Raw genomic sequence first — 15,679 nt, 5'->3', positions numbered from 1 at the left:
CCTCTCTAACACCTTGTCTTGGGATAAATGATAAATAATCCAGCCTTTCCTCCTGGATTACAACCTAACAGCTTTCAGGACTGGCTAATAGATGGGAACCTCCAAATTATTCACTTCATGCAAAACAAAGTACCCCTTCCCAAAGAAAAACTGCAAAACTTGACACACTTCAAACAGATAGACCACCTCAAGGTTGCACAACTCTCACACTACTTTCACAGTCTGGGAGGCTCACAGACATTAGGCCGCGACCTCAGAAAATTTGAATTGGCTTGCACAGCACAAGATCAACCAAGCCATGTAATTTCTCTCCTCTATAAACTACTACAATTGCCGACCAAATGGGAATCGGTCTCCTTTATCAATAGATGGTCCCGAGATCTCAATATCCAGCTAGAGGAGGTACAGATTGAAAATATTCTTTCTAAATTACCCAAAAGTTCCAAATGTTACTGAATACAAGAACTAAACTATAAGATAATCACAAGATGGTACTACACGCCTTCTAAACTGCAACATATATACAAAACTTCAAATGGCATTTGCTGCCGTTGTACTAGAGAGACAGGCACCTTATACCATATTTTCTGGAAATGTGACCTTCTGAGACCTTTTTGGGTATGCTTACTGTCTGGTGAAATCCTAGGGATATCTCAAGCTGAGGAAAGGCTGTTGTTGGCCTGAAATGTTGCTGTATTTCTGTCCTATTAAAGCCCTTTTGCCATTAAAGGCTTTTTAAGAAAATTGACTGGATGTGTGGTGCTGTCTACCTGGGAAAATAGACCATAACTTTGTAACTAAAATCCCCTGTTTTATAAACACATGCACTTGCATTTATACTGAATTACTTATGAAACAAGAGACCAGGGAATGTGCACTGAAAAGTAGCACTTCCATTATACTTACATATACTTTAACTTAGCCTTTGAGTGCTCCCACAGCCCCCCTTTTTGAAGATCATAATGGGACAATATCACTAAAAGTAGACCCCCACATTAAAAAAATACAGTGAAATGTCAATTTTACATCCCCTGATTTTACATTTTCCCTCATTTTACATTGTTGTTATGTGGTCCCACCTATATATTGTGCATAATACATTTCCCTCATTTTACATTTTGCTGGATTTTACATCATTTTTTTCTGGTCCCCTGAAAAACATAAAATGAGAGTTTTACTGTAGAAAAATACAGAGCCTAGAAGAGTCATCATTTCTGAGAAATGTGAACAAAAGCCACCAAATTAACCTTTGGCTGATTTTAATTAAGAAATATGTGATGTTTAGTATGTGTTTCACACTGAGCAAGAAAATGACTTTCCTTTTAGGACTTCCTGATTCTGCCAAGTGACTGTTTACAGGAGAGAAGCTAGTAAAATAGATTACTAATCCTAAAATATGCCTATTATATAATGATGTGCTCATTAGCTTCACACCCAAGGAAGTCTGCAGTTTATTTGTTTATAATACACAAAAGCCATGAATATCCTGTAAATTACTGTATATCCTTATAAACGGTGAGTTCTGATGTCATCAGTTATAAACGGTTCTGATGTCATTTCTGTCACATGACTCACTGAAATTTGTGTGTTATAATAAATTAAGTACCCCCAGTTGTAAAATATGAGGATATTAGAAGTTACCTCGGAGTTCCATGACCTGTATAAAAACACTCGGCCTTCGGCCTCCTATTTTTATATGGTCATGAAACTCCTTGGTAACTTATAATATCCTTATATTTTACAAGAGGGGGTACTTTATTCACTATATAATCTGCAGTCTGGTCATTTCCCTATGGGACCAGACTGTAAATTAAATCCTTATAAACGGCGCGCTCTGACATCAGAACGCGCTTTTATAACTGGGGTCCCCGGGCGCTGAATTTGACGCCGCATGTCCGAATTTGACACTGCCACGTTCTAATTGAACGCCGGCGTGCCCAAATTGGACGTCGACGTGCCCAAATTGGACGCTGGCAACCAGAATTGGACGCCCCCCCTGACATTTCACACAAAATGTAGATTATAACGCATAATGTACCCCCTACTGAAAATTATAAAGATATTGGAAGTCACCTCGGAGTTATATGACCTGTATAAAATGGTCACATAACTCCTCGGTGACATGATATCTTTATAAATTACAGTAGGGGGTACATTATCCACTATATACATCTACATTCTGGTTATTTCCCTATGGGACCAGACTGTAAATTATATCTTTATAAACGGTGCGTTCTGACGTCAGAACGCGCCGTTTATAACAGGGGACCCAAGCCGCCAAATTTCACGCAGCCTAGCAACCAGAATTTCGACTCCGACCTCCCCTGCCGAGCCCCCCACAAAATGTAGATTATAATGCACACCATAATGTACCCCCTACTAGAAATTTATAAAGATATAAGGTCACCTCAGAGTTATGTGACCTGTGTTTTATATGGTCACATAACTCCTCGGTGACTCATAATATCTTTATAAATTACAGTAGGGGGTACATTATCCACTATATAATGGGAATACAAAGGACATTTATACAGGGGATGGGGAGAGGAAGTTCAAGAGAATATAAAACAATTGTTCCACTGACAGTCTGGCACTCCATAATGGCAAAAAAATGACGCGTGTTGTTGTCCTTTTTATTGTGTTTATGTTTAGCAAAGGTGAATAACTGAATGGTAGCAAAATGGATGGAAAATACCAACAGAACACAGTGTTTTGCTTAACCGGAAGATCACAGCTCGTTTTTGAAAAAGAACAGACTATATGGGCCAGGGCATACTAAGAGCTGGAAATGATTCTTTCCTCAAGGGACATGCGTCTACTCCTTTAAATAAATTCTCCACCTGACCGCGGCTCTAGCTTGTTACCGTCTTCCGCCCCCTCACATTATTGACACGCCCCAAACTATGCGCCTTTAATGGTAATTACATGATCAAGGCTTAACGCCATCAATCAGCGCATGCGTGATATAGACCCGGAATTTCCTCTTTTCAAAATGGCAGCTGCAATGGATGTAGACACACCAAGCGGGACGAACAACAGCGCTAGTAAGAAGCGCTTTGAGGTTAAGAAGGTACGTTTGCCTGCTTGCGCTTATTATTGACGTTGTGAGAGATTGGAACAGGCTTTTTAAATGAAACGTAAAGCGGCGTTGTTGTCCAGCCGCTAATCTATCCCGCTAGATTAATTGATCCCACCTTTTCCGATGGTTGATTGACGTGGCTTCCGCCGAATCAAACTCTAACCTCTTATATAAGGGCGGGAGCACGCTGCTTTTCTCTGTGGGCCAATAGACGGTGGCTACTGATGCAGCAAATGATTGGATAGATTATAACCAATTGGAGTCTTCATCTCCGTTACTGCTTGGGAGGCGGGATCTAGTAGCCGTAAACGACGCGTTTGCAGGCTTGATTTATGGTTTCAGAAGTTTCCTTTTTGCTTGTCAAAGTCAGGCTCCTTTGTTTCCTGGTTACAACATAAAGGGAATCTGGATAGGGATATAAGTGGTGTAAGAGTGGGAAGCAGAGCTACTTGCTGGAATACTAATGTATAATGTAAAAGGAGGGGGGGGGCTGCACTGTAAATAGGGTTGCCAACTTTTCTGGAAAGAAATACCGGCTTTTCTCTATCTTTTTTACCTATTAATAACATTGGGATCAACCATTATGTTTACCGGCCAGGTGGTAACCCTAGCGGCAAATGTCTTTTGCAACATATAAAAACCAGAAGGCATTAAGATGCATCCTATCCGCATAATACTGCTGCCGCTATATTTGTATTGGGCATGGTGAGTTTATGATCATGTGTTTAAGCTTACAGTGCCAAACATGGTGTAGTCTGAGTGGGCACTAGACATGTACTTCTTCTGTCCTTAGTTCAGGCCCTTGTCCCCCACTACGGTTGCCACCTTTTTCTGGGAAAAAATACCGGCATTCCTATAGATTTATCTTTTTCCCTATTAAAGGATATTCTACAGTTTTCTAAAAAAAACCCTACCCTCCCCCCAACCCACGTACACCCCCCAGTCTAGCTGCCCTCCAGGGAAATGCCCTTAACTTTATACTTACCCCTCGGTGCAGATTCAGGCATCGGAGTTCCACACAGCCATCTTCCGGGTCTTCGGTAAGCTGAGTGGGAGACTGGTGAAGTGTCACATGTGCAGTTGGAGCCATTTTCCCGGGCTTTTTTTGCGACAACTGCACATGCTCTTAAAGACACAAAGACCCAGAAGATGGCTGCGGTGAACTCCGATGCCTGAATTTGCACCAAGGGGTAAGTATAAAGTTAGGGGCATTTCCCCGGGGGGCAGCTAGGCTGGGCAGGGTCTACATGCGGTGGGGGGTAGAGTTTTTTTTTTTGGAAAACGGTTGAATTCTCCTTTAATAACATTGGGAGCAGCAATCATTTTTTACCGGCCTGGCAGGTAAAATACTGGCCAGGTGGCAACCCTATCGCCCCACACTGCTTGCTGGTCATTCACCAAGCCATTGATTCGTCAGTGCGCATGCATGCTTTTAACCACACATGCATGTTTGGGGCATGCGAGTTGCACAGCTGGTTTGTCTAGGGCCCAACAATGTCAAATGTCAATCCATTGCGATTAAATCTTCTGTTACAATAAAACATGAAAAGTTGAATACTGTTAATAAAGACTATATTTATAAGCACTGTGTATATTCCAAAGTACAGTAAGATCAGAATTGTTGATTGTTGTGGGGATGGAATTATAGTATTAACACCTAATGGAGTAGTGCTCATCAAGGGAGTCCCCATAACCCACCAGGTGCGGTCTCCTCAAAGCATTCATAGGTTTACTGGCACCTAAGGTGACTGACGCTGCTGTGTGTTTTTACTTTGTTTCAAGATCTGCACTTTTAACTGAAGCTTTGGAGTGCAGAGACCATATTTTCTTTCTGATGGTTGCAAACTCGTCAGAGTGAGACCCTTTTTTATTTTTTTGTCAGGAAGAGATCTCTTGTATGGTGCTATGAGACAAGCCTTTTTTTTACTTAAATCCGTAATTTCATTAAATGTTTTGCAATGCCAATGCATTTCCCAAAACAAGATGTTAAAAAGTCCCTGTTCGTTGGGTATGAATTTTAAAACCGGTAAGGGGTGATCCGTTGAATGTATAATGGTATACAAGATATACAGTATTTATCACTGGTGCAGAGAGCCATCAGAACTGTGTGGAGGTTATCAGACTGGGGGAAACCATTGGTGACAATAGTTCTAATAGATTGCACAATAATGTAGTAAGGAGCCTTGGCTCATCCATGTAGTTTGCAATTATTTAACCAGATCTATGCATGGATACATGATGAGGCATCTAAGCACATGGATATTGGAGCCTTCATTGAGCCACACTTGGACCACAGCTAAAGCTTACTGTAAGACTATAAATTCATTGTCTGGTAAAACTAAGCTAGTAAATAAAACATTAGACTATACACATGAAATATAAACCTTAGAGCAGATGATGCTTTGTTAAATAATCACCTTTATTTTTAAAATTTCATTTATAATCCAATTTTTTTTTTTTTCTAAATTGCAGTGGAATGCAGTTGCGCTTTGGGCTTGGGACATTGTAGTGGACAATTGTGCCATCTGCAGGAACCACATCATGGACTTGTGTAAGTTTTCTTTACTGAACTATAGTCCATAAAACAACTTGTCTGTAAGCAAAAATATTAATTCTTCTCCATTTGGCATTGCCACATTTATAACTTAGAGACCAAGATGGAAAATTCCAATATGGAGGGTAGTAATAAGGATGTTCAAAAGTAAAAAGAAAAGAAATCTGTATTTGGCAAGACAATGTTTTTGTGTGTGTGTATAGAACCTATTATGTGGAATGCTTGTTTCCAAATAAGGCTCTGTAATATGTAGCACTGCACTTTAGGGCTACTTAAAGCAAATAAAGTTAAAAAAGATTGTTTTGACATAAAGATGTAATACATTGTAATTACAAAGGTTTCTATATATATTTTTTTATTTTCCTTAATTTTTCTTTCTGAATGTACACAGTAATGAGGGGTTCTGGGACTTGAGGCCTTAAAGGAACTGTAACAACAAAAGATTTGTGTTTTAAAGTAATGAAAATATCATGTACTTTTGCCCTGCACTGGTAAAACTGATCTGTTTGCTTCAGAAACACTACTATAGTTCATATAAACAAGCTGCTGTGGAGCAATGGTGGAAATTGAAAAACGGCTATATGGCACAGGTTAACGAATGGATAACAGATAACACCATTAGACAGACAGAGCTTATTTGCTATCTGCTGTGTAACCTGAGCCTTTTCTCCATTGAATGGCTGCCCCCATTGCTACACAGCAGGTTATTTATATTAACAATAGTAGTGTTTCTGAAGCAAACACAGCAGTTTTGCCAGTGCAGGGCAACACTGCATTATATTTTCATTACTTTAAAACACTTTTATATTTTGACGTTACTGTTCCTTTAAGCAGAGGGACTTCAAGTCCCAGAATCCATCACTACACAATGGAACAAGTTGATGGAGTGGTTGAATGACTCTGCTAGCCTAGTTAGAGCTAGAAAATGGTTCATCTACAAGGAGGTGCAGACATGAAGCATTAATGAACTCAACTGTTCCTTCAGTTGTTGAATTATTGGAATCAGAAAGGCAGCAAAGGAGTACAAAGTTAGACCAAAGTTGTTTTTTGTCATTTTATAAAAACTAGTTATCTTAAGTAATGGGAAAGGTATGATTGGAAACCTTTTTCAACCTTTTGCTTGCCAGTCAGCATATTGATCTGCTGCACTAGATCATGTGCCGTGTGGCATTAATCAAGCAGTTGGTCAAAAAAGTAAGCGCTAATGTGTTGGCAGTATAGTCTTTCCCTACCATAGCTATAGATTTTACGAGACACAGCAATATTTACACATGCAAAATAAGTGTCTGCTTGTTTTTTCTCCTAGGCATAGAGTGCCAAGCAAACCAAGCTTCTGCTACTTCGGAGGAATGTACTGTGGCATGGGGTGTATGTAATGTAAGTAGCTTTGATGAATTTACATTAAAGGGGTGGTTCGCCTTCAAACAACTACTTGGTTTCAGATAGATAACCGGAAATAAATACTTTTTCCAATGACTTTCTATGAGTGACGGTTTTTCTAATATTGAAGTGTCTTCTTTTTTTTTTCACCTTCTGAAGCAGCCCTGGGAGGGGGGTCGCCGACCCTGTAAACTGTTCTAAATGGATACATTTAGCTGATACATTTCTTATCTTTGTCCCTGCTGAGCAGAATCTCCGGGTTTCATTACAGGCAGCTGTTAGAATTGATACAATAGTTGCTAATACTCCAGAGATGCTGCTGAGAAATGTATCAACTAAATGTTGCAAAATTGTAACAGTTCAGAGTCTGCACCTGAGCTGCCAGACTCAAACACCAGAGACACGAGCATTCAACTTTAAACTTAGATTTTGGAAAAATGGTAAATAAATAATGGAAAGTAATTGAAAAAAAGTCTTTATTTCTGGGGAACAATCTAAACAAATGAATTGGAAAAAAGTGTTTGGAAGGTGAACATCCCCTTTAACTTGTGATTACCAAATATGTATAATTTTACGGGGATCAAAAACTCACTGCAGTAGAAATATGCATTGCTTGGATTGTAAGGATGTAAGGCCAAACCGTAAGGTGACCCTAGAAAATAATGTACTTTTGTACATTCTGTAACTGTTTCTCCTAGGCATAGAGTGCCAAGCAAACCAAGCTTCTGCTACTTCAGAGAAATGTACAAAACTACATTATTTTCTAGGGTCACCTTACTGTTTGGAGTCCACTCAGCCTTGCAATACATATTTCTAAAGCAATATAGGTAAATGTTTTTTCTCTCAAGTCGAGGCGGACACAGGAAAGTTTTTGTCAGTGTCCTCTAGGTAGGCCCTACACAAGTGCTATATCGGTGACTGGTTAGCACTGACAACTGGGGTCCTGTCTTGAGTCCTGCTATCAGGGGAACTGAGAAATCCCTGTTGGAACTTGGTGAGACTAGTGCTTTGCACCGGCGCTCTCCAGTGGTAAGTGGGCTAGCCCCCCCTGGTGCATTCTTCTGCCTTTAGTCTAGCCAGATATTCTCTGGCACTCTGCGCTGACGTCACGTTCCCAGACGCACGGCAATGTCATTGAGAAGGGTGGTGCACATTTCTGTTCTACTTCGCATTCTTGTACGCGCTTTCTATTGGTGCGCGCTTCCTGGCACCTTTCGGAGGTCTGGGGCACAGGTACTGTCTCATTCTTGGTACTCACTCCAGACACACCGGCTATATAGCCCAAGGACTATATAGCATTCCGCAATTATTCCGGCAAGGCTAGCTATTCCACCATGGCTTAAGGCAGGGGGGATTTATTTACAAGGGGAAGCAGGCAACCTTCCACAAGCATGATACTAGTAAAAAAGGACAACGTCCTCAAGACTTTCTCCCAGCCCATCCCTAACTGAGGATGAGGCAAGTGAAGAGGATGTATTTTCTTCAGCCTACTCCAATCCTGAAGGGGGCTAGGTGGGCATGCTGGAAGTCCTACGGATTGTGGGGACTGACACGACACAGGGTACGTCTAAAAGCCTCTTTTAGAAAAACGCAAAATCCTCCGCTACCTTTCCTGCCCACAAACAACTCCAAGCCATAATCCAGGATGAGTGACTTGAGGAAATTAAGTGCCTAGGCATAGATAGTACCCCTTTTCCAAGGAGTTTACTGATAAATGGAGCATCCCCCCAGTAGTGGACACTCCATTGTCCAGACTGGCCACTAGACACACTCAAAAGGTTCCAAAGTTCTTTGCAAGGTATTGGGGATCCTCTAGCAGACGTGGTATATGCCATGATGATCCAGTGGCACTTTCCCCTAGCCTATATCTTCCCTCTAATTCCTATGCTTCCCTGAGTCCTCAAAAAGAGACACAGCGACAGTCATTGTGGTTGCACCGTGTTGGCCCAGGAGATCCAGGTACTCCAATCTTCTTGCTCTGTCCCTGGAGCCGCCCGTGGCATTGCCCCCCTCGAGACAACTTTCTCAGACAGGGCCCTCTTCGTCACCACAACCCTCTTTGCCTTAACGGTACAACTCCTTGAGGCTGCAATCCTGAGGGGAAAAATGTTTTTCAGAGGACGTGATATTGACCATGATCAAGACTTGCAAACCAGCCATCTCCAGGATTTACCATATGGAGTGGGATTGTTAGGTCCTGGTGCATGCAAAGGGATCTTGGTTTCTGGGTCTTCCACTTGCCCTTGATCCTAGAATTCCTCCAAGTGGACTTGTGTCTCTGAAATCCCAAGTATCAGCCCTCTCATAATTTTTCAGGAGCACTTGACTTTTAATGAGGATGTTCTCACCTTCTTGAATGGGGTCTCCCATGTTGATCCCGTAAGGCATCCGGTCCTGCCTTGGGACCTCAATCTAGTCCTCAATGCCCTCCTTGACCTGCCATTTAAACCTCCAAGTTCACCAGTACTTACATTTTGTTACTTCTTCAAGCTCTTTGTTACAAACTGAGCGCTGTTGAGTGCGGGGGTAAAAAGGGAGAGGGAGGGTCTGCAATTCTGTAATCACTGTAGTACCCTGCCTCCTGGTTCTTGTGTCCCTCTTACGACTGTAAAGATAAGGATTTAACGGTGAGCAAATTGGGGTTCGGTATTCGGCTGAATCTTTCGCAAAGGATTCGGGGGTTCGGCCGAGTGGATTCGGTGCATCCCTAATTCTATGGGTGATGGCCTTCCCATAAATTCAGACTGTTACGGATAATATTTTTTTGGATAAGGGAACTCCATACCTGTGTTACTCCAATATGTGGCTTGTAGAGGCCTCAAACTGAAAATAGTGCATACATATTTTTATGACTGACATTCAACTCCTGCAGATACAACATATACATGTAAATTAAAAAAAATTATACTGAAAAAATGGTTAAAGCTACTGCGACAGCATATCTTAGTGATTTTTTTTTTAAGAATTTTGTGACTCAAAACTTGGACTTTACATCATTTTTCCTAAATATTTTTGGATACAAAGATAAGCGTCATAAATATGAATGGCAGGAGTTTTATGTACAGTTTCATTCCCATTATACAGGATAAAAAAACTGCAAAGCTTTAAGGCAAAAACAAGTGATCAAGAACAATGCAGAACACAATCCAATCACTAAAAACTCTTACACATTGAGATAGGTGGTCAAAATTTTCTGGTACATAGCAAAGACAGATGTTTGGAACAAGGCAGTGTTGACTTGTGTAGAGCAGTTGGTACATAAGTAATAAGGGTAATCTCCATTGACTTGGGCTACAACCAAGTAAATACTGTGCTGTTGTTTATCTCTTTACAGCATGCGTTTCACTTCCACTGCATTTCGCGCTGGTTGAAGACTCGACAAGTTTGCCCGCTGGATAATAGAGAGTGGGAATTTCAGAAGTATGTTGGATATTATTTTTTTTCCTTGTAACAGAATGTATTTGATTGCCCTGCGGAACATGCATAGCATTTTAAAAACAAACAAATGCTGAGAGAATATAGGTAAATGATTGTCCTTTGTACTAGCATATTCACACTCTTAAGGCTGGAGTTGATGGAAGCAACAGTAAGTCTACTGCCTACCTTGTATTTTATTCTGGAAAATTCAATCCAAAATTATATCCACTAATTTATTATGAGGGACAGGCACATAAGTATAAGTGGGCTAAGGGAGTATGAGCCAAATAGTGACACTGCATATTCACCACCAGTCAGACCATTACAGTGCCTCACAATGATAGATTGTATGGCTTTGCAAATAAGTCGACTTTATTTTTTTGGACATATGTTGAGATTGCTACCCATGCAAAATTGTTCTTGTTGATAAGCTTGTATAGTAATAAACAGATTTTATGCTGTAGAAATTTAGTATTGGTATTTGGGATGCTTGCGTGCTTTGCATATGCTAAGAGTTGCTTTTCTTTCATAGGTACGGTCATTAGAAGCTCCGCATGCATAGATGTGAGGCAGTGTCACGGCTGCAGCCTACTTCAGTCAGGCAGAACATTCAACTGCTTTCCGGCTTAGCACCTTGTCAATTATGATCTCTGACCTGTTCGTCATGTTGACACACAACCCACCATACCCCCCTTTTTTTTTTTTTTTTTAAATAGTTTAATCGTTAATATGTGTTTAATATCCAAATAAACTATTGGAATGTATGCAAAGCCTTTTGTATTTTATATTGATTGATTTAAAGAACAAAATATGCCAGGTATAAAATCTAGTACTGCCCTGTTTGTCCTACCTGCTCCCTACAATGCTGAGTAGTGAAATGAGGTTGATGGGTGCTATCTCACTACTTAATTCAGGAAGGAATCGCGCTCACTGAACATATGTAGGTCAATCCCATTCTGAAACGGTTTCGACTGCATGTGCGGCGTGTCTGCAAAAACATTGGAGAAAAACCAACCCTAAAAAGTAGGTTCTAATAGTGCAAGAATTGCTGAGGAAAAGTCAAAAACTGCTGTTGCTCCAAAAAAAAAACAATTGGGTGCCCCAGTCCAGTGTTTTTCTGTGTTCGTAAATACCAATTTATTTGGGCATGGAATATAACTTCATTTTTCAGGGGCTTTCCTCTCATCTGGAAAGAGGTTAATGACTACTTTTTGTTCAACAGAAATTAGGAAAAACATTGTTAAGCTTGTGAAACAGCCTATGTTTTCCGGCTGTGCTTGCTTAGGAACAAAAGCTGAAACAATAGTTCTGCAAGACATGCATGGGAGTAGTTGGCATACTAATAGCTGTAACTGAGGTTAAACACCTCCAGGAGCATGCCCACAAATGGAAAAGTAGCCTCAATAAGGTCATACAGGAGTGAAGGTCTACTTTTATTCTGCAAAAACAGATTCCAAAGCAAATTGGGAACTACAGTAAAGCTGGCCATAGTCGTGTAGATTTTAGCCTCATATCTAACGATTGTACCTCTCAATCTTCCAAACTGCAACTAACCATCCAGATTAAATAAAGTAGTAAAAATAACAAATCGGATGCAATCGTACGAAAGTTATGTGTAACATTGTAGTGACCATCACCCATTCATATTGTGAGATAGGCGAGACATGCAGAGATATTATCCTTAGGCGACATAAATCTTCTATCCTGTAGACGATCAACCGATCGCCATGGTATGATAAATATCAGGACGATCCACACTGTCCGAAAATCTTGCAAAAAATTTTTTAGTGCGACTTTGTCTATGGCCAGCTTAAGTCCATAAATGACATGATCCCAATGTTAAATTCCATTTATACAGTATAGGTGAAGTAACATGCAACATTTATTTTTTATATAAGTATATAAGTGACTCCTGTTTCATTTCTTCACCTACAATTCTCATTACAGGTTTCCTTTTGCACTGTGCGTGCAGTTCAAGACAAACTTTTTTAGAATGGAGTTGACCATATTCTTATCAGTTTTGGGGCTACTATGGCCAACCACGAACAGAGCCCAATTGGGCATATTTAACCACTGACCTAGGGGATCATAAACTTGGGTATACAGAGCCCTGTCGGACAAGGAATGCATCAACGCACCAATGTGGTCTTTACAATTTTTGGGTCAGGTAGAGTGGGTCCCATATAAATAACTGAGAGAAAATCATAGTTACATAGTTTAATTGCGTTGGAAAAAAAAAGACAAAGTCCATGAAGTTCAACCCCTCCAAATGAAAACCCAGCATCCATACACTCAACCCTCCCTAATTTTAATTAAATTCTATATACCCATACCTATACTAACTATAGAGCTTAGTATCACAATAGCCTTTGATATTAGGTCTGTCCAAAAAATCATCCAAGCCATTCTTAAAGGCATTAACTGAATCAGCCATCACAACATCACCCGGCAGTGCATTCCACAACCTCACTGTCCTGACTGTGAAGAACCCCCTACGTTGCTTCAAATGAAAGTTCTTTTCCTATAGTCTAAAGGGGTGGCCTCTGGTACGGTGATCCACTTTATGGGTAAAAAGGTCCCCTGCTATTTGTCTATAATGTCCTCTAATGTACTTGTAAAGTGTAATCATGTCCCCTCGCAAGCGCCTTTTTTCCAGAGAAAACAACCCCAACCATGACAGTCTACCCTCATAATTTAAGTCTTCCATCCCTCTAATCAATTTAGTTGCACGTCTCTGCACTCTCTCCAGCTCATTTATATCCCTCTTAAGGACACGTGCTAACAAACTAAAAAGTACTACAGTATTACTCCACATGCTAGATACATGCTGACATTATTCCGTAGATTGAAAGGAAACTATAATAGCCTATGTATGCTTTCTATAGTTGAGTAGTGCAGACATTCCCTTGAAAACAAAGGGATTTTAAGTCCCAAATTCCATTACATGGTCAGCCTAAGGGGGTAGGGAACTGGTCCCAGAGTGCACATAGACTATCATGGCTTCCTTTCAGTCTGTGGAATCAGGTATGTACTGTATGTATATTTCTACATCAAACCCACCACATGGATTCATGTCAAAAAGGGGGGCATATTTTTCCTTTATGGGGGTTGAACTGAAGGCTGTAACCTAGAGTAGAGTTGAGTGCAACTCTGGAGTTACTGCAGGATTTCCAGAATATCAGGAGGGAGTTGGCATAAGACAAAATAAAACAAAGTTCAAATACAGTTGCAAATGAACGGGGAGCAGGTATTCCTCATGAATAAAGGGCTCCTCTCATCACTTCTGTCCATTCTCGTCTACAAGACTTCTCTCGGGCTTCTGCTTTTCTCTGGAACTCTCTGGGGCAAATTCACTAAGCGCCGAAGCTCCGAACGCTAGCGTTACTTCGCTAGCGTTACTTCGCTAGCGTTTGGCATTTTCGTTACTGCGCAAATTCACTAACGAACGCTGGCGTAGATTCGCTAGTGTTACTTCGCACCCTTACGCCTGGCGAATTATCGCTACGGACGTAACTACGCAAATTCACTAACGCGCGCAGTGTACTGAACGCTACCTTTTACGCTAGACCTCCTTCGCCACCTCAGACCAGGCGAAGCGCAATAGAGTAGAAAGGGATTGCTTCAAAAAAAGTCAAAATTTTTTCAAAGTCCCAAAAAACGCTGGCATGTTTTCTACATTATGGGTGATAGGCTGAAAAAGATCGCAAATTTTTTTGGGGCTCCCCTCCTTCCCCCCTACATTTCCTGACTCATGGCAACTTACCTATACAGTGGGCACATGTGTAGGGCAAAATAAAATTTTTATTTGATGTTTTGAAGGTTTTCTAGGCATTTGTAGTGCTGATACGTATTCCTCCATTGAAATTTGAATTTGGCGCCCTATGCAAATAAACCATCGCTAGCGTAACTTCGCTTCGCTTAGCGAATCAACGCTAGCGCAACTACGCAGCTTCGGATTTTAGTGAATTTGCGAAGCGCTGGCGAAACTACGCCTGGCGAAGTGTGGCGAAGTGCGGCGAAGTTACGCCTGGCGCAACTACGAATCTTGGTGAATTTGCCCCTCTGCCTTGAGCTGTCGGACTTTCTCCTTCTTTCCAAACTTTCACGTGCTCCTTAAAAAACCCATCTGTTTATAGAAGCTCAAAAATCACAAAACTGTTCCTAAAATCCTAATGTCTCAATTGTACCCTAACCTTTACTTTGTAAACTCTAATTTGTAGGGCCCTCTAATCCTATTGTACTCTGTAGCCCTTGTTTGTTATCCACCATTTATTCCCTGTTTGTTGTAAAGCACTGCGTATCTTGTTGGCGCTATATAAACAAATGATGATGATGACTAGCAAACACAGTCAGCAGTGTATTTGTGCAATGTGATTTAGAATTGGAGCAGGTCTCTGCTCTCGTTTTGCACAAGTTCCTTGCACTATGCCCACTGCCTCTCAAGTGAATGATCATAAACAAACAGAAGCAAAGAAAGTGGCAAAAATGCAAAGACAATGTTTAGACTGAAAGCAAGCAGGGCTCACGGAGAAAACAAAAACAGAGCTGCAAGTGAACACAACAAGCACCCTGACAAAGGGGCAAAGTCTCAATAACAGGGCAAGGTTTATATAGTGAGGAAAGGTGCTGAGAAATTACTAATAACAGGCATCTCGTAAAGGTAACAAGGAGCAGCCGTGCACTTAAATACGGTGTTTACAGCTAAAACAGAGAACTACAAATACTGGAAACAAAGCCTACTATTATCTAAGAGGCAGAAATCATAATTAAGCCCATTTACAAAGAAGTGGCAAGGCACAAAGTGCAAAAAATGGGCAAAGGCACCATGTTTTTCCATTATGCACCCTGCTCTGTGATATTAGCTGCTTACACCCATAGGAACAACATTTTGCTCTCCAAGGGGCACATTTAATAAAGAGTGAATTGTATTTTTTTGTGAAAATCCGCCAAAATGGCAATTTGCTGCAAATTTGCCACTTTACTAAAAGGCGAGCAAGACAATTCGCTAGTGAAAAACCTCAGTGCTAGAGAATTTCCATCTAGAGAAAATCTGGTCATTTATCAAAGTGCAACTTTACCCTTTATGCCAAAGTGCAATTCGACAGGTTCAGGCTGGCGAACTCCCATTATAAAGATAAAGCATCCACTTTTAAATCGCAGACAGCATCGCCCTTTCCATGCTACTTTTCTCCATGGTGAAAATTCTCTACGTTTGTATGGAGAAATGTTTGTATGGAGAAATATACTGG

General features: G+C 40.8%; 1 protein-coding gene across 1 annotated transcript; it reads left to right on the top strand.

Moving 5' to 3' along the window:
- Positions 1–2,913: 2,913 nt before the first annotated feature.
- On the top strand, positions 2,914–11,194 carry rbx1.S (ring-box 1, E3 ubiquitin protein ligase S homeolog). Its single transcript, XM_018261153.2, has 5 exons — positions 2,914–3,070; positions 5,552–5,630; positions 6,940–7,010; positions 10,348–10,433; positions 10,963–11,194. Exons 1-5 carry the CDS (start codon positions 2,957–2,959, stop codon positions 10,973–10,975), a joined length of 363 nt encoding a protein of 120 aa, XP_018116642.1. The 5' UTR covers positions 2,914–2,956; the 3' UTR covers positions 10,976–11,194.
- The last annotated feature ends 4,485 nt before the right edge of the window (positions 11,195–15,679 follow it).

Source organism: Xenopus laevis, chromosome 4S, assembly GCF_017654675.1.
Source record: "Xenopus laevis strain J_2021 chromosome 4S, Xenopus_laevis_v10.1, whole genome shotgun sequence".
NCBI classification, from domain to species: Eukaryota; Metazoa; Chordata; class Amphibia; order Anura; family Pipidae; genus Xenopus; species Xenopus laevis.
This window is presented reverse-complemented; position numbering and strand designations above follow the sequence as displayed.